General features: G+C 41.8%; 1 protein-coding gene across 2 annotated transcripts in view; it reads right to left on the bottom strand.

The window, feature by feature from the left end:
* SF3B3 (splicing factor 3b subunit 3) overlaps nucleotides 1–18,221 on the bottom strand; it is a 48,668-nt gene that overhangs the window by 4,590 nt on the left and 25,857 nt on the right. For both annotated transcript variants that reach the window (XM_047835987.1, XM_047835986.1), the window contains exons 11-22: nucleotides 17,961–18,033; nucleotides 11,801–11,952; nucleotides 11,116–11,271; nucleotides 9,993–10,148; nucleotides 9,332–9,475; nucleotides 6,051–6,173; nucleotides 5,164–5,318; nucleotides 3,769–3,943; nucleotides 2,806–3,011; nucleotides 2,548–2,704; nucleotides 752–877; nucleotides 125–337 (exon numbers count right to left, since the gene is read on the bottom strand). In XM_047835987.1, the coding sequence (XP_047691943.1) occupies nucleotides 125–337; nucleotides 752–877; nucleotides 2,548–2,704; nucleotides 2,806–3,011; nucleotides 3,769–3,943; nucleotides 5,164–5,318; nucleotides 6,051–6,173; nucleotides 9,332–9,475; nucleotides 9,993–10,148; nucleotides 11,116–11,271; nucleotides 11,801–11,952; nucleotides 17,961–18,033 (1,836 nt within the window). The remainder of the gene's footprint in view (nucleotides 1–124; nucleotides 338–751; nucleotides 878–2,547; nucleotides 2,705–2,805; nucleotides 3,012–3,768; nucleotides 3,944–5,163; nucleotides 5,319–6,050; nucleotides 6,174–9,331; nucleotides 9,476–9,992; nucleotides 10,149–11,115; nucleotides 11,272–11,800; nucleotides 11,953–17,960; nucleotides 18,034–18,221) is intronic.

The raw sequence follows: 18,221 nt of genomic DNA, 5'->3' as shown, positions 1-18,221 counted from the left end.
TTGAATTCTATACTCATTTTTACTTTCCATATTAGAAATCACAGTCCTGGGTCCTTGGTTTTACCAGTGAAAACTATGCCAGCTTTTCCACACATCAATGTAAGCCAAGTAAACATCAACTCACCACACAAATGTTGCCAAACTTATCTGCCCCAGCCACAGTGTCATAGTCCAGAAGGCTAGCCGTAGTGACCCATCGTGGGTAAGTATCATCAGCAAAAATGATGAGCTGGTTCTCATTACGCTTGTATCGAACCCAGATGAAACTTTCCTGGACGTCAGACACAATTACCCTGTGTCCAATAGTCTGGATCCCAGAGATGTAATTGGCAATATGCTGGGAAAAACACGGACAGCAATAGGAGTAACCTTGAGGTTCAGAACACACAGAAAGTCCAGCTGCTCCTGACTTCAACACATACAGGGCCTAGAGAATAGTAGTCAGCAAAAAATTGCTAAAAGACAGGAAAAAAACTACTGGTTTTAATATAGAGGAAATATATGCTCAGTTCTCAGAGTTAAATACCTTATAGAAGCAAGCAGGACAGAATCTGGTTCTTTATGTGAAGAAATCAAGAAAGCCACCTAACTGCTCTCATTCTCCAGGCTCAAAGGCCTCATTCTTAGGCTGAAATTGGGGAACTACAAGGTCCTAATAAAGAGATGTGATTTTAAGTTACTGTCCACCATCCTGCCCAATTTTCCTTCTTCCACACTAGCTACATCTGAAGCCCTCTACCAGCATATTTACCTTGTTCTCACACTTTCGGAGTAACTTCTTCTTCCCCAAGTCATAGACTCGCAGAAGCTTCCCCACACCAATCAACACCCTCCCCTGGAATGGGGCAATGGCAGCAGGGACCTCTTCCACTGGAGTCTGTGAGAAGAAAAGCAGGTAATGCAGCTATCAGAACACCAGTCATACGCTAGCCCCACCCTCTCAAACCTAAAATATCTTTACAGGCATCTGTCAGGAAGACAATAGGTGATCATCTTTTGCTCATCAGAGAAATAAATCACACATACAACAGTTTCTATGAAACAGAGTGTTTGGGTAAATAGGTCCCATACACTGCACATCACTCAGCAAATCAATCAGTGCCACAGGTGGAAGGAAGCCCTCAGGCCTGAGGAATGCTGTCTCTGAACCCATGCTAATTCAAATGGTGCTATTAACTAATAGTGAAGACTCAATACTGGAGAAGTGATTGCTGCTTGTGGACGGATTGGAATGGAGTGCTAGTGACAAGGGAGACACAATGAGTTTAGCACCAAGACAACTCCATGAAGTAACTGTTTCTTAGAGGATACTTCCCTGTGGAAGGGCTGAAGGAAAGGAGATACATAAATGTACTGTGTGAAAGAACAGGAATTTTTTCCCTTAACTTAAAAATTGTGGCTAAGTCAGATGAATGTCCGACTTTGGCTCAGGTGATGATCTCACAGTTCCTAATTCAAGCTCCACAACAGGCTCTGTGCTGGCAGGTCAAAGCCTGGAGCCTCTTTCAGATTCTGGGTCTTCCTCTCTCTCTCTGCCCCTTTCCCACTTGTATGCATGCATTCTCTCTCAAAAATAAGCTTTAAAAAAAATAAAATTTGGGGCGCCTGGGTGGCGCAGTCGGTTAAGCGTCCGACTTCAGCCAGGTCACGATCTCGCCGTCCGGGAGTTCGAGCCCCGCGTCGGGCTCTGGGCTGATGGCTCAGAGCCTGGAGCCTGTTTCCGATTCTGTGTCTCCCTCTCTCTCTGCCCCTCCCCCATTCATGCTCTGTCTCTCTCTGTCCCAAAAATAAATAAACGTTAAAAAAAATTTTAAAAAAAAAAAATAAATAAAAAAAAAAATAAAATAAAATTTGTGATTAAAACACACATAAAATTTACCACTTTAATCATTTTTTTTTCATTTTTTTTTTTTTAACGTTTATTTATTTTTGAGACAGAGAGAGACAGAGCATGAACAGGGGAGGGGCAGAGAGAGAGGGAGACACAGAATCTGAAATGGGCACCAGGCTCTGGGCTGTCAGCACAGAGCCCGACGTGGGGCTCGAACTCACAGACCGTGAGATGGTGACCTGAGCCGAAGTCGGACGCTTAACCGACTGAGCCACCCAGGTGTCCCATTAATCATTTTTAAGCATACAGTTCAGTGACATCAAACATATTCACAGTGTTGTGCAACCAAAACCACCATCCATCCCCAGAACTTCTCTGTATCTGTTAAATATTAACTCTTGAGAGAATATTAATTCTTTAGAACTGCTGGATTTTGGTAACAAATTGCTGCCTGCTTAGTAAAATTAGTAAACAAGGGGCCAATTCAGTGTGCATCTATTTCACCACTGTGGATGGTTAGCACATAGGCTTCCGGTGGGACACCCAGGCAATGGAGCTTCACTGGAGCATGAAAACCCCAGCATTTTCTGTGTGCCACCAACAGATGGAACACCATCAATGAGCTGGTTCCCAAAATGGTCACCAGAAGACCTGACCCACAACTTAAGCAAAAGTGGGAAAGCCTAGTAGGACCTAAGATCCAGGCTGGTTCCTACCTTGTGCAAAAACTCCAATTTTTCCCCATTGTTCACAAGCTTGTAGGTATAGACAAAGCCCCCTGCTACAGACCGGGGATTGAGTATCAGGTCTTTGGCCACGCCCACCAACACATACCAATCATCACCAGTATTGGAGAACCTACAAACAGCCACACTGTATACAGAGAAAGAAGCAGGAATCAAGCATTAGTTATAGGCCAGAAAATTCCCATAAGAGCCTCCAAAACCCTGGAGCTGATGTCCTGAGCTCCTTACCTAAAAGCAGCCTCATTCTGTTCTAGCTGGACAAGGTCTAGTGTGTTCCCTTGAATAGGATTCATGACTCGGATCACAGAGGCCCACTGCCCATTGCCAGCCTTAGGAGCTCCAAAAATGGATTCAGGGAGGTTTTCATTCAGGAAAGCTGCTGCCATCTCTGCAGCAAGCTCCCGCTCGTCCTCCCCTGCTGCTTCTACCATTTCCTAAATCAAAAACAAAACAAACGAAAATAAAAACAAGGAAGAGTTGGTGTGTTCAGAAGTGGGTGCTGGGTGAGAAGTGGTCAAGTAGCAAAAACACCTCCAAGGAGAGTTCATATTATATACAATAGCAAAGTCTGTAGGCCAAAACCAGATTTCCCAAAACAAAGATTAAAGGGAAAGGTGTATACATAAGGGGAGGAGGGGAAACCACTAAAGGGGAAATCAGGTACTTCTTTTTTTTAATACCAAAAAAACTGAACATCAACTGACAAATAACCGACAAATGGTCTGAGATACATAAAATGAAAACACAACTCTTCCACCTACCCCATCTAACTTCCCATGCTAAGACTACTATTTGTCTCCTCTCTTCCAGGCCAGATACAGTTTTACATGGTTGGATCTATTTGTTTTTTGCTGGGAAATGATTTCTGGAAAGAAGAAGTGTTGTGGAAAATATGAAAGCTGTCTCCTTTGGGCTCAAATCCAGGAAACACATACAGACTGTTTAGGAAGCTCAAAGACTGAACAACTATGTTCTAAGAAAGAAAGCTGAGTACTAAATAAACCCAGGTCAGTATATTAGTTCCAAGTCACAAAAAAACCTCTAAAACTAAGGATTCTGGCAAAGGGCTCTACTTAAAGGACCTGACAAGAGCCTGTATCTTTAGAATATAATAAAAAATTACACAAGTTTAAACTTTTCAACAAAATTTCAGTGCCTTTTAATTGAACCCTAAAAGTCAAGTCTCATTACCTCTGCCATCTGTTGCTTTCTCTGAGCTTTTGTAGCTTCTGTGTAGGCATTGTGGTCTGTCTCAATGATGATAAGGTTGTTACTCTCTGGGTGAATGACAAATTTCCTGGGTGTATACTGCAATGGAAAGGCTACCTGATTGAAGACAGCACCTAGCTTCTCCAATGCTAAAATCCTATGGGGAGAAAGGCAGGGAATTAATAGATTATTCATTCAGGAACTAGAAAATGATATCAAAATAGTCCATGAGCAGTCACAGCAAATGCATCACCCCTCAAGCTCTAATGCTGGCAGTAAGAAGCATGCCTTCTAATATAGAAGATTCTGCACAATAGACAAATCCTAGAAGGGACTTCCACTCCAGGAAGAGCCAGCAACTATTCACGGTGACTCTGGTTTTCACTGTTGAAACCCACATTAGAACCTTCAAAGGAGGGGCACCTGGGTGGCTCAGTCAGTTAAGCCTGACTTCAGCTCAGGCCAAGATTTCAGGGTTGTGGGTTCGAGCCCCACATTGGGCTCTGTACTGACAGCTCAGAGCCTGAAGCATACTTCGATTTCTGTCTCCCTCTCTCCCTCTGCCCTTCCCTAGCTCACTGTCTCTCTCAAAAATAAATAAACATTAAAAAAGAGAGATAAAACACCATGCAGGTAAAGCAATTCTGCTGAAATAGAAGGTATATATGTGTGTGGAGGTTAGAGAGAGAGTGAACAATGACTGAAAAGATCCTGAAAGCTACTGCATAGATCTGGGAGTTCACCTGGTAAGTTACCCACTTGGTAAGTTACAGCCTCTTGATAGAGTTGCTCTTATGAGGAGCCAATACTTACAACCAGGACATGAACATGGGTGGCAGCAAAAGACCAAAAAAGAAAAAAACAAACCCAAAACTTGAGACAGTCAAAACAATATAGATAGTGCACACTCTAACATACTCAGCATAAATAGGAGTCTGTCAACTTACAAAATGCCTAAAGAATTTATACTGAGGTTAAAAATGAACATGTAACACTGCAAATAAGACAGAATGAGAATGAGAAAAAGATATCAGAGATTCAATTCCTGCCTGCTCTAAAACTAATCCAATGGCGCTGCCCTGGAAAACAAGACTCTTAAATCTTAAGGAAAGTGAACTGTACTGATCAGTATATTAAAACTTGGCCGTGAAAATCTAAACAGAAGCTAAAACTTCAGACACTGAAACTTGGCTACCAATACTTCATTAAAATCCTGAGCCAAATGAAGGTTTCAGTTCCAACACCCTAGTCCCACGGTGAAGAGTCGGCTCACTGCCACCAAGTCATCGCTTCATCACTTCTGCCAACACTCTAGCAGAACCAGAATCCCAGCCATTGGCAGAACTTCCCAGTGGGCTTGCAGTGTGGAACTCTCACCTCAGGGTATTGGTGGAGATGGCAACAATGCCCTCAGGACACTGTTCAGAGGCGAAGCCAGACGCAAATTCCAGGGTCTCATAAGACAAGGGGGTGAGATGGAAACGAGACTGGTAAGAATAGCTCAACCACGAGCGGCTAGACATGGCCAACACCTGAGGAAAGAAAAACACCTCCAATAAGCTTGGGATAAACACAAACTTGGAATGCTAACCGAACTCCGTACCTGTAACTTTCAGTCTGCAAAATATCCCAACGAATTTTGGAAACCTAAAAGGCTACCTTAAGACTAAAAAGAGTCCTGGAGAAGAGGCAGTATGTATGGCTTACTATCTGCTCAAAGCATGAGCTACTAGCTGTTATGACCTAATCACTCAATCTCTTTACATTTCCACATGTGTAAAATGCGAATACTATCATAAGGCTGGACAGTTGCAAGAATGACATGCTACTGCACCTAATGCTGACTGCAAGTCAAGAACTAGCATAGCACCCAGCAATAGTAACATTCTTAGATACAAAGGACACAATGTTTCCCAATCTCTTTCACATTACTTGGTAAACCCTGGTATTGGTACAAGGTTGCTTGTGGAAAAAGGTACCCCAGATGGGAGGTTTCTAGCTACCTCTCAATCACCTCCATTTGCCCAGCCTGAGGGCTGAACAGATCCATATCCTAACCTACCCACAACCAAAACAGCTCAATGCCATGGAAAGCTCTGGATGAAGGGATCCACAACTTCCTACATAAAAGAAACTTACAAGAGGAAGCTAATGTCTAACTATATATGGGTGAATTAATGATAGCAAAACTTACACCAAGGGAACTTTTCTCAGCTGATGCCACTAACGTCTAAACATGCTGCCTGCCCACTTTCATTACTTACTGCCTCTTGGCCTTGCATCCGGACACGAAAGAGTTTCACAGGACGAGACCCCAGGTACCTAGTGCGGGTGTCAGACAGATCCCCAGTGACGGGGTCCAGGACAGTTCTCAGCAGCACACCATTCTAATAAAAAAGAGAGAGTGGGTGAAACTTATCCATAATGGAAGATCCCTCCCTTGGCGACTTCACAAAATATGTAAGTTCAGAATAGATGGAAGGAAATGACTTGCTGGTTTAAAGAATATCCTAATGATCAGCCAGCCACTTGCTCATTCAAGTAGTTACTGAAAATTTACTAAATGAAAAGCACTTATTTTTCACTGTATATCCTTTAAAATTCTTTTACCATGTATGTTAAACTATTCTTTTTTAAAGTTTATTTATTTGTTTTGAGAGAGACAGAGAGAGTGCAATGGGGGAAGGGGTAGAGAAAGAGGGAGAATCTCAAGCAGGCTCTGTGAACTCACAAACTGTGTTTGCCTGGGCTTGTCCCTGAGTTGGGTTCTGCCTGTGTTAGCATGAAGCCTGCTTGGGATTCTCTCTCCATCTCTCTCTCCCCCTCCCCTACTCACGCATGTTCGCTCCCTAAAAACAGACATTAAAAAAAAAAAAAAAGACTCTTAAGAGAATTGGCTAATTCAGGGCTGGGGCAAAAATATTCCAAGTGTATATAGGGCACTCTGTTATGCCAGAAGGAAGGCCCCAAAGAGAATGGGGTCATATTCAAACGACAAAAAACCTAACTTCAAAAGGGAACTTCTACTCATCTAAAAAGAGGCAATTTAGTATCCACAAATGAAAAAGACAATAGTTTAAAGCACAAATATATAAAAATCTGCAAGTTCAGGTTATCCAAAAAAACTAGAAATAAAAAATAATAAAAAATTACTTCATTAGTCCCCACTGGAGACTACTCTGGCACCAATTCCTTACTGTGAAAACAGATAAACAAAGGGGAAAAAACAAAGTACTTATCCTTTCCCTCTACAAACTGTATTTTGGGATAGGCAAATTTCCTCTTTGGAGAAAAGTTCCAGCTAATAAAATGAAGAATGAAATAGAAAATTGTCATTTCCCAGTCCCTAATGACATAATGAATCTAGGCAATGTGCCATCAATGACTGTTATTAGGTAAAAGGTTGATGAGAAGATAATGTGTCCTTAAGTATAAAATACAAAATATCAGGGGGCACCTGGGTGGCTCAGTCAGTTAAGAGTCTGACTCTTGATTTCAGTTCAGGACACGATATCTCGGGTTCAAGAGTTTGAGCCCTGCATCGGGCTCTGGGCTGACAGCTCAGAGCCTGGAGCCTACTTTGGATTCTGTGTCTCCCTTTCTCTCTGTTTGCTCTCTCTCTCTCTCTCCTTCTCTCAAAAATAAATATACATCGGGGCACCTGGGTTACTCAGTCGGTTAAGTGTCCCACTTCAGCTCAGGTTATGATCTCACAGTTCATGAGTTCGAGCTCCACATCGGGCTCTGTGCTGACAGTGCAGAGCCTGGAGCCTGCTTCAGATTCTGTGCCTCCCTCTCTTTCTGACCCTCTCCCACTCATTCTCTCTCTCTCTCAAAAAATAAACATTAAAAAATTAAACAAACAAACATAGGGGGCATCTGTGGTGACTCGGTTGAATGTCTAACTTCAGCTCAGGCCATGATCTCACAGCTCGTGAACTCAAACCCTGCATCGGGGTCTCTGCTTTCGGCATACAGCCCACTTCAGATCCTCCATCTCCCTCCTCTCTGCCCCTCCACTGCTTGTGTTCGTTCTCTCTCACATAAACGTTAAAAAAAATTAAACCTTTAAAAAATTCAAAAAATAAAAATATCAGATTTCAAAGACTTTGTTAAAAAAGAGAGAACAAAGTTCTCTTAATTTTTATACAGATAACAAATTGAAATGACATTTTAAACAAAAATGTTTAAATAAAACATTACAGTTAACTTCATCTGTTCCTTTCTCGTGGCTACAGGAATATTTAGTTACACAGGGCTTATGTTATATTTTTAATGGACAGCATGCTCTAGATCCACCCTCTAGTCTATAGGAATTACAGAGGATAGAACAGTAACATTAAACACACAAGAAAGGACTCTGCCAAATCCAAAAGGCAGAAATTCTTCAAGACAAATGATCTGGTTTCTTTAAAAAAAAAAAACAAAAAATGGTGTAGGACAATTTTTCTTTAAGTTTTTATTTATTTTGAAAGAGAGAGAGAGAGAGAGAGAGCGCGCGCAGGGGAGAGGCAGAGAGAGAGGGAGAGAGAATCCCAAGCACTGCTGTCAGTGCAGAGCCTGATGCAAGGGTTGAACTCATCAACCACGAGAACATGACTTGAGCTGAAATCAAAAGGCACATACTTAACCAACTGAGCCACACAGACACCCCTAGGGTAGGACAGTTATTAAAAGAAACAAAGGGGGAGGCAGCGCCTGAGCGACCCCTCTCCCGTTCACGCTCTGTCTCTCTCTTAAAAATAAACAAGACATTGGGGCGCCTGGGTGGCTCAGTCGGTTGGGCATCCGACTTCGGCTCAGGTCACGATCTCGCGGTCCGTGAGTTCGAGCCCCGCGTCGGGCCCTGTGCTGACAGCTCAGAGCCTGGAGCCCGTTTCAGATTCTGTGTCTCCCTCTCTCTCTGCCCCTCCCCCATTCATGCTCTGTCTCTCTCTGTCTCAAAAATGAATAAACGTTAAAAAAATTTAAAAAAAATAAAAAATAAAAAATAAACAAGACATTAAATAAATAAATAAATACATACATACATACATACATACAATAAAAATGAAAGAAACAAAGGGATAGGTCATGCAAATGAAAACTGTGGATAGCTTTATGCAGATCCTAAGTAGAACCAAAGGTAAAAGCATTTTTGGAAAAAACAAAACCAACACAAACCAAGAAACACCAGAACACGAACAAGGTATCAGATATTAAAGAACTGTTAAGTTGTATTCAGCATGATAATAAAATTGAGGCCTAAAAAAAAAACAACCCACACATCTGTTAGAGCTACAGTCTCAAACAGTGAAACTTACGTTTGCAAATAACTTGTAGTGTTAATATAATATAATATAATATAATATAATATAATATAACTTATTTTTTTAGGCCTGACTTGTTCTAATTAGAGAGGAGAGAAATGGAACACAGACCAGCACCATTCACTTTTCATGAGGTGGTAAAATGAAACCACAGGCACAGCAAATGCCCATATAGAACAAGGAGTGCATAAAAGCTAAACAAGGCCTGACCTCAATGTGAGCCTCAGATCTCTTACCTGTAACCCAATATTCAAGTATAGGAAGCCAATAGAGCCCCTCTCACCCAGCTCATCTTGCTTCTCAGTCCCACCCATTTCCACAATACACAAGGATTCAGGCTGGGCTGGGAGAGCTTGCATGCTCAGAGGCTGCAAACAGTCCTAAGGAGGAAAGAGAAAAGAAAAAAACAGGGGAAATGACCAATTTTGGGGAAAAAAATCTAATTCTCAGAATGAAGAAACAACTTTCTTGTGGAGGGGAATCCTATAGTGAGCTTTAAATGGGTTAACACTAGTTAAACCAAATCTTAGAATAAGCTCTGGAGAGAACCATGCTTTCCTTTCTGTAAAAGTAGATAACGGTAAAGGTAAATAAGCAAAGGCAGCTCTTAAAAGTCATCTAAGGCCCTGGAGCCAAGTCCAAGTCCTTTTCAGCAGTCTTGGGTTTTTTTGTTTCTTTTTCACTACAAACGGGAGCCAAGGCTTAAGGCAAAACAACACTTAGTAGTCTGCCATCAGGATCTTCACAAAGACTCCCCAGGTGTGCTGCTATGATAATCAGAAGTGGCAGATACTGATTTCAGGGTCTAGCCCAGATAATTTCAGAGATGCCTATCAGGAGTGAGCCAGCAGCTCAGTTTCCAATGGGAAGATCCTTGAAGTCAAGGGTGACACTCACTGAGGGGTCCAGGGAGATGATTCTGACAGTATTGTCCACCAGCCCCACAGCAAGGAAGCGAGACCGCTGCTCTCCAGGAGGCACATTGGCCAGACTCATGCACACCACATCGGCTGACATCTCCTTCCGCTCTGTGTACTCATTCAGCTGTCCTGACTACAGAAGAAAGAAAGAGAGGTCACAAATGACTCCCACTTGCCCCTAAACCCTGAGCCTGGGAAAGGACTGTTAAGTTCCTTTCTGCTTCCTCTCACCCTTCTTACTATAATCAATGACCAAGAATTTCTCTACATAAGGCCAGGAGCAAGCAAAACTACTGATGAGACAATCAAGAGACAACACAATGTTTTTGTCTTTAATAAATACAATATGTTACAAATTTTCTAAACCAACCTAGCTCTCAGGAAATAGAAATATAGAAAACTATTCATCTGTTCATGAGAACACTTTGGATAAAAGATAATTCAAATATGAATTCAAATTCAAATACTTAAAGAAATCTCAACCAGAGGTACAATTAGACTATACAGGTTGACCACATCCAGAAACTTTGCTGAGAGCATGATAAGTATACCCAATATCCTTCCATACAGAAAAGCAAAAGAAAATTTCTGAAATGGCTTCAGATTGTAAAAATTAAAACCTTTAGCCAATATATGTTGGAAAAGTAGAATGTGAAGGGCAAGAGAATAAAATATTTCATTGCTAAGATGGAACTTCATAACTCTAGTTAGATTTAAAACATGAGGGGCACCTGCATGGCTCAGTTGGTTAAGCATCCAACATTGGCTCAGGTCATGATCTCACGGTTCATGGGTTTGAGCCCCACATCAGGTTCTGTGCTGATAGCTCAGAGACTGAAGCCTGCTTCAGATTCTGCGTCTCCCTCTCTCTCTGCCCCACCCCTGTTCATGCCCTCTTTCTCAAAAATAAACATTAAAAAAAAAAAAAAAAAAAAAGAATTAAAACATGAACTTAGCTTCCCTATCCCATCCCCACTGGGCTGGATTTGCTTGTGAACACTTTCCCTCCTCAATTCTCTTTGTGAATACTGAACTACAACTCTCATCTTTACCTCTGGATCCTAACACTAAGTTCCACAATGAATGATAAAATAACATACAGGATCCATCTCAAAATAGACCAGCTCTCCTCCTGTCAGGGCAATCACCACTTGTCGCTGGTTCACAGCACATTTCACAATCGTTTTCTTCCCAGGGGTCTTCCACTCATTGACTCGCTTGTCTGCTCTTATATGCCGAATGCCATCAGGATACACCTACAGTCAGCAACAAGAAGGAAACCGACTTTAGCAATGTGACTCTGTACTCAGCATGACCCTCACCCTTACCAGATGGGTCACTCCTGTCCGAACTGGCACCACTGCATTGAGGCACCAATCGGGTCAATGACAAAAAGAATCACTAGGCCCCAGACAGGTCAAATTAACCTAAGTTCATGTTTGCAATGTTCACTTCAAAAGAGTTCAAAGTGGGGTGCCTGGATGGCTCAGTCGGTTAAGCCTCCGACTTCAGCTCAGGTCATGATCTCGCGATCTAGGAGTTCGAACCCCGCGTCGGGCTCTGTGCTGACCGCTCAGAGCCTGGAGCCTGTTTCGGATTCTGTGTCTCCCTCTCTCTCTGACCCTCCCCCATTCATGCTCTGTCTCAAAAATAAATAAACGTTAAAAAAAAAAATTTAAAAAAAAAAAAAAAAAAAAAGAGTTAAAAGCTCATTAATGTAAGCATAGCAGTCTATACCACAATGAAAGGGTAAAGTAAGGTGAATAACTCTCTGGGAATCCTGACCTGTACCAAGGCATCATCTCCTAACAAGGAGCAGGATAAGGTTGGGGTTGTGCCCAGGAACCCAGAGTCAGTCACTTCTTCCACAGTCTCTCCGATGGATAGTACAAGTGTGGCATTCACGAAAGACACAATGATATAGGCATCAAACTCATCTGCAAAAACGAAAGTAAAGAGGATTTGGTTAGCTAAGAACTCATTAGTTACAAAACCAAATGAGATATACTAAGTTTTCTCTTCAGAAACCTTCCAAGGAACTTCTTCTATTTGTAGTCATCACAAAGACTCATGTGGCAAACAGCACAAGATGATCCAAAGGATAAATGAAAATAGTAACACCCTAGAGATACACTTTGCTTCCTCAAAGGCCTGAATACATTGAGTACATATGCCCACCCCTAACACTTCTGAAAATCAATTTTTCTTGAGACATTTGCTGGAAAAATCCAAGAGGACAAAGCAGGGGAACCAGGCAGGAGGAAATTCTGAAAACTACAATATTTACATATACTGAACTCAGAGCTTATTTATTTGTGCTAGATGCCCATCACAATCCATTCTTTTTTTTTTTTTATATAAATTTTTTTTTTTTTTTTCAACGTTTTATTTTTGAGACAGAGAGAGACAGAGCATGAACGGGGGAGGGGCAGAGAGAGAGGGAGACACAGAATCGGAAACAGGCTCCAGGCTCTGAGCCATCAGCCCAGAGCCTGACGCGGGGCTCGAACTCAGGGACCGTGAGATCATGACCTGGCTGAAGTCGGACGCTTAACCGACTGCGCCACCCAGGCGCCCCATCATCACAATCCATTCTTAAAGATAATTGTTATAACCAGGAAAGGTCCCCAGCCTCTTCCAAAAACCGATTCTGTGGGAACATAATACCTGATGAATGAAACAGATTACTTAAGCTTCAATGAGACTGTCACCCTCAGGTTTAAAACAGCGAATCCTAGGATATCCCAATTAAAATGAGATAAGAGCATTAACCAGGAAGCATTTTATTGTTTATACTGTCAGCCCTTAACCTTTCTACTCTCATTATTTAAAAATGCAACTATTGGGGCGCCTGGGTGGCTCAGTCAGTTAAGCGCCCGACTTCACCTCAGGTCATGATTGCGGTCCGTGAGTTTGAGCCCCACGTCGGGCTCTGGGCTGACGGCTCAGAGCCTGGAGCCTGTTTCAGATTCTGTGTCTCCCTCTCTCTGACCTTCCCCCGTTCATGCTCTGTCTCTCTCCATCTCAAAAATAAATAAATGTTAAAAAAAAAAAAAAAATTTTTTTTTAATTTTTTTTTTTTCAATGTTTATTTATTTTTGGGACAGAGAGAAACAGAGCATGAACCGGGGAGGGGCAGAGAGAGAGAGAGAGACACACACAGAATCGGAAACAGGCTCCAGGCTCCGAGCCGTCAGCCCAGAGCCCGACACAGGGCTCGAACTCACGGACCGCGAGATCGTGACCTGACTGAAGTCGGACGCTTAACCGACTGCACCACCCAGGCACCCCCAAAAAAAAAAAAATTTTTTTAAATGCAACTATTCAGTGGTCAGGAACAACCCTATTAGGATTTGCTTTTCATTTAACGAAACACAGTTATGAATAAACACAAATGAGTTTCTCCAAGTCAGAGGATCTGAATACAGGCACTCCCAGAAGTTTCTCACACAGATCCCACAGTAAACGCCACCTGTTTCCCATATATATTCCATCCTACACATAAAACACCTCTGTGCATCTCCCACACCCAGTACAATGTTTGGCATAAAACTTTTCAAATGATGAATAGAGAAAGGTATGTTATTTTTTAAGGAAGGGTTAAGATTTTTCTATTTTACTTCTCAATTTTCTGTATCAATTCCCTTTTCTGTCTCCTCCTCATACAGAAATCAGGTCAACAGGGGACTGAATGACAAGTAGACAAGGTACTAAATTAAAGTGGCTACCTTACTCATAGAAGTAGCTATAGGACCCTGCGTGCCTGAGCCCTTGTCAGAGCTCAACACCCTAGGGCTGATCCATCCCACACATGACAAGGACACAGTATGGATTCTGATTGCTCCAAAGGTGGTTCAGGGGAACCAAGATTATTCACTTAGTTTGGCAGAATCAGTGTTCTTTACAGAAAAAGAGACCAACTGAAGATGTATCATTGGTGTAGCCTACAGCAGTATTCTGCCCTATGAGCAGGACGTAGTCAATTTGGTGGGCTGTAATCAGCATTTTTAAATAGAAATATATAGAAATAAATATATTTTATGAAATTGCTTCACACATGAAATTACTCACACAGTAAGGGTGAGTAAGGTTTTCCAAACTTTTCCTTAATAATACATGTGTGTACTGAGTGGCTGAAAGGCAAGGATCAAAGATCATTCCCAATGGGTATAATCTAACGGCTACACCAGGAATCCAGAATAAGGTTCAAGTTCTAAATCATAAGGAGTAACAACGGACAAGTAGATATGCTGGTTTTAGATTATTTTAGTTACAATTGTCAAGATGTATCAAATGCTTTGGGGACACCTTATAAAATGACTTTGTAAGACCAGGACCATGTAAGTAAGGACATGGTTGCCCCTGAAATGGATGTCTTAACAGTTTACAACAAAACCAAAATCGATCTCCACACAACGCCAAACGTGGAAGCTTTACTCCAGCTGTTCTTGAACTGGAAGTTTCTATTGTGTAAAAATAACAGGAATTACTTAATTTTAATATTACATGAATACTATGTCTTTTCCCACACTCTCATTACTGAAACCTTGTATCCTAAAAACTATGCCAGAACAAATTAAAGCCAAACATCAAAAGGCTGTTAACTGGCCAGGATTTCTGGTCTCTTCCTGCAATCAAGGGGAAAGGGAGGAACTTCAGCAAAGAGACCACGCAAATTTTGACTTACATGCAAGAGAATGAAGGGAGAGAGGAAGGAAAGGTGCCTGGGACTTTATCTTCCCTTTGACCCAAGGCCCCATACTGTTCAGACACAAAAAGAGAGAGATGCTCAGGGGATTTACATACATTTGCTGAGCAATTCAACAAGCAGTAGAGCATTACATCACAGATTTCCTCAAAATATCCATTACCCTAGGAATACTAGGCACACTGTAACTTCTACCCTTTCCATTCTATATCCAGGAGGACGTATAGCCAGCTAATTGCTCATGTCCTAAGGAAGTTACAGGTTAAAAGTTGGAGTTCAGGGGGCACCTGGGTGGCTTAGTTGGTTAAGTAATCAATTCTTGAGTTTGGTTCAGGTCATGACCTCACGGTTTGTGAGATCGAGTCCTACACTGAGCTCTGCGCTGATGGCGTGGAGACTGCTTGGGATTCTTTCTCTTTCTCTCTCTCTCTCTCTCTCTCTCTCTCTCTCTCTCTCTCCCTTTCTCTCTGCTCCTCCCTAGCTCACATGCACAGGCGCGCACACTCTCTCTCTCTCCCTCTCAAAAACAAACATTTAAAAAAAAATTGGGAGTTGAAAACAAAATCAAGGGAAATGACCAGATACATCCATGTTGCCTTTTTCCAGAAGTTACAAGTTTCACATAAAAGAACATCAATGCCATCATATTAGGGTATGAGAATGCCTCTTTGTCTCACTTAAAGAGGACTTTTATCTGAGCACTGCTGAAGCAGCCCACAGGGGAAGGAATGCATTCTTCTTTCCTCTGTGTTGGCATCTGAAGCTCAAAACACAGCTCACTCCCAAACTGAGGGACCACAGATGCTGAGTGACCAAAGATGGTTTAAGCTTCCAGTGTCTCATTCTCACTTTACACTCTATTTGGTGCCTGTCTTGCCTCAGCAGTCCTGATTATACTAAAAAAAACACAACAAAACAAAACAAAAATAGGTGGCTTTCTCCAGGGCTTGAGTCAGTACACCTGGAACATATGAATCACCAAAGGAAAGTACGGAGTTAAGGTTTTCTAGCTACAGGTTCTTTTAGCTTTAGTGAAAGGCACATTAGTCGTACTTTCTACTTAGGAAAAAAGTAAGGGAAGCCGATTCCTGCCTCCAACCATTTAATATATAGGCAGATGGGTGTGCCATCACTACAATGCACATGAACAGCCAATTTCAAAGTTACCCTCTGAGATGCCATCAGGGCGGTCTTAATATTTTGTACAAATCCCTCTCCCTGGGTAAACTAGAAGACCCCATGGTAGACCCTAGCAGTATGTACACACCTGTGGTGATCAGCACCTTCACCAGCCACCTGTGGAAGAGAAAAAAAGGCTTGGTATTGGTAGTGTGCATCACCAAGTACCAGCCAAGGTTAGTAGTTGCCTGAACACTACAGCATGTGTGGACATGTGGGATAGTCACACAACAGTAACTTGGAGTATCTGCAAAGAGAATGAACAGAGAGAAGCTGACCTGTTTTTGTGGGTGATCACCCAAATTATAGTTTCTAAAGAGTGAAATTTATCAGGATGTAGTCAGTTCCTAAAACTTGATAAGAAAAACATTCAGCTACAAGTTCCATCATGCAACATACTGCTTATCACTAACTCATCAAGCACTGTCCAAAAAAGTCTTTTCTGCTTCTCCAACATATGCCAATTCCCTCTCCTCTAACCTGTCCTGGCAACATGCTTGTGCACCTTTCATTACATCAGAACACATAGCAGTTTTGTGTACTTGTCTTCTTGTGTTAGATGGCAAGGGCTCTGAGAGTAGAGATCCAATCCTTTCTTAATTACTAAGTACAAGGTGGACACGTGAAAGACTGCACGATGAGAGTATAAAACTTATCCTAAAGACCAGCAAGACCGACAGACTCCAACTTCAGCGTTAGTCAAAGGAACACTGGACTGGAAGCTCAGAGACCATGCTGTCAGACTATTACCTCAACGCACTATCTTGAAAGAGTCAACTCCTGATTTTTCTGCCTTCATCATAAAAATGAGGGGGAACTTTCCTGTAAATCTAAAACTACTTTAAAATAAAGTTCAACTACTAGAAAACAAAACAAGACAGAGGAATACTAAGTTTTATCTCAAAGGCTTAAAAAATTCCGAGTGTAGGCAATGTTTTCATCAGGAGTTGTAATACCAACCAGCCACCAAGCTAAAGGTGAACATCAATTTGACTAGTTTCTTTACGAAGAAATTATACAAAATAGGAAAATCAAAATCAGTCATCTACTAATTATCTTCTAGCAAAAATAAACCTACTAATTTCCTATTTGGTTTTTCTATCTACTCAACTCAGACTTGGTTCAAACACCCACATGAAAACAAAATCCACCATAATGTGCATTCTACTAATAACACGAGGTTTCCCTCCTACACATTTCCCAACTCCCATAAAATCAAACATCAGAACATCAAAATATCAGGACATCAAAATATCAGGAAGATTTCCAGCTGTTTTCTTGAAAAAGCTTTCTATGCTGGCCAGGGTGATCTCACCAGGCCCACATTCCTGAGGGAACAAGAGGAAGATGGAAGTCTAAGAATAGAAATGACCTACACCCACAGAGAATCCAAGGGAAAATGAGAATTAAGTTTCATTCCTCAAATTCAACTGATTCAAGAATATCCTGCTGTCACACTGTTATGCATTTTTACGTAAATTTCAAAATTTTAGGAAAAGGTGACCATTTTTATCCAAGAACTCAGACTCCTCTTTCCTCCATCCACTCTTTTCCACCCATTCAAAAATTATGTTTCCATTCAATCTCAATCTTCAGTTCCCTTAAGCACAATTCCACCCATTGAGCAGGACTAATTGATTAATAAGCTTAACTAAATCTCTTAATACCTAGGACAACACCTTCAACTTCACCATGGTTTCAGCTCAACAGGAGAAAACTGCTGAAGAAAACTGAAGAAGCAAAAAACTCCCTCACACCACACCTCTTAAACAGATGCAACAGGATGAATATGGTCAAAGAACAACACGTATGACAGCTCTACAATACAGGAGTGTAGATGTATTAACAGCCACCCTAATGCACCCCTTACTCATGCATACAGAAAGGTGCAGGCATCCTGATTGAGAGAGCCTGAGAAACATGGTGGCAGGCCAGGAAAAGTTTCTAGTACATTGTTAAATGAAGCAATATAAAAACATTATGAATGCAACCTCCTAAGCCTTCTACTGTCGATGTTACGCAGACCCACATTTTGACTGTTGGGAAAGGGCTACTTACCTTCAATGTGCCGACGCACTGTCCAGACAGCATTGGGGTTACCGGGTAACTCAGAGACAGCCATTTCTGACACCTGACAGGGGAGGACACAAACCACAGATCCAATGAGCATAGAAATTAGCTCCTTGCTTACAACTACACTTGATAACAGGATTCTGATACAGCAGTGCTCATACTGCATGCTGGATTAAAAGAATGGAACTGGAGCACCTGACAGGCTCAGCTGGTAGGGCATGTGACTCCTGATCTCGGGGTTTTAAG

Source organism: Prionailurus viverrinus, chromosome E2 (assembly GCF_022837055.1).
Source record: "Prionailurus viverrinus isolate Anna chromosome E2, UM_Priviv_1.0, whole genome shotgun sequence".
NCBI lineage: Eukaryota > Metazoa > Chordata > Mammalia > Carnivora > Felidae > Prionailurus > Prionailurus viverrinus.
The sequence above is the reverse complement of the archived record's forward strand: the minus strand, read 5'-3'. Positions and strand labels throughout refer to the sequence as shown.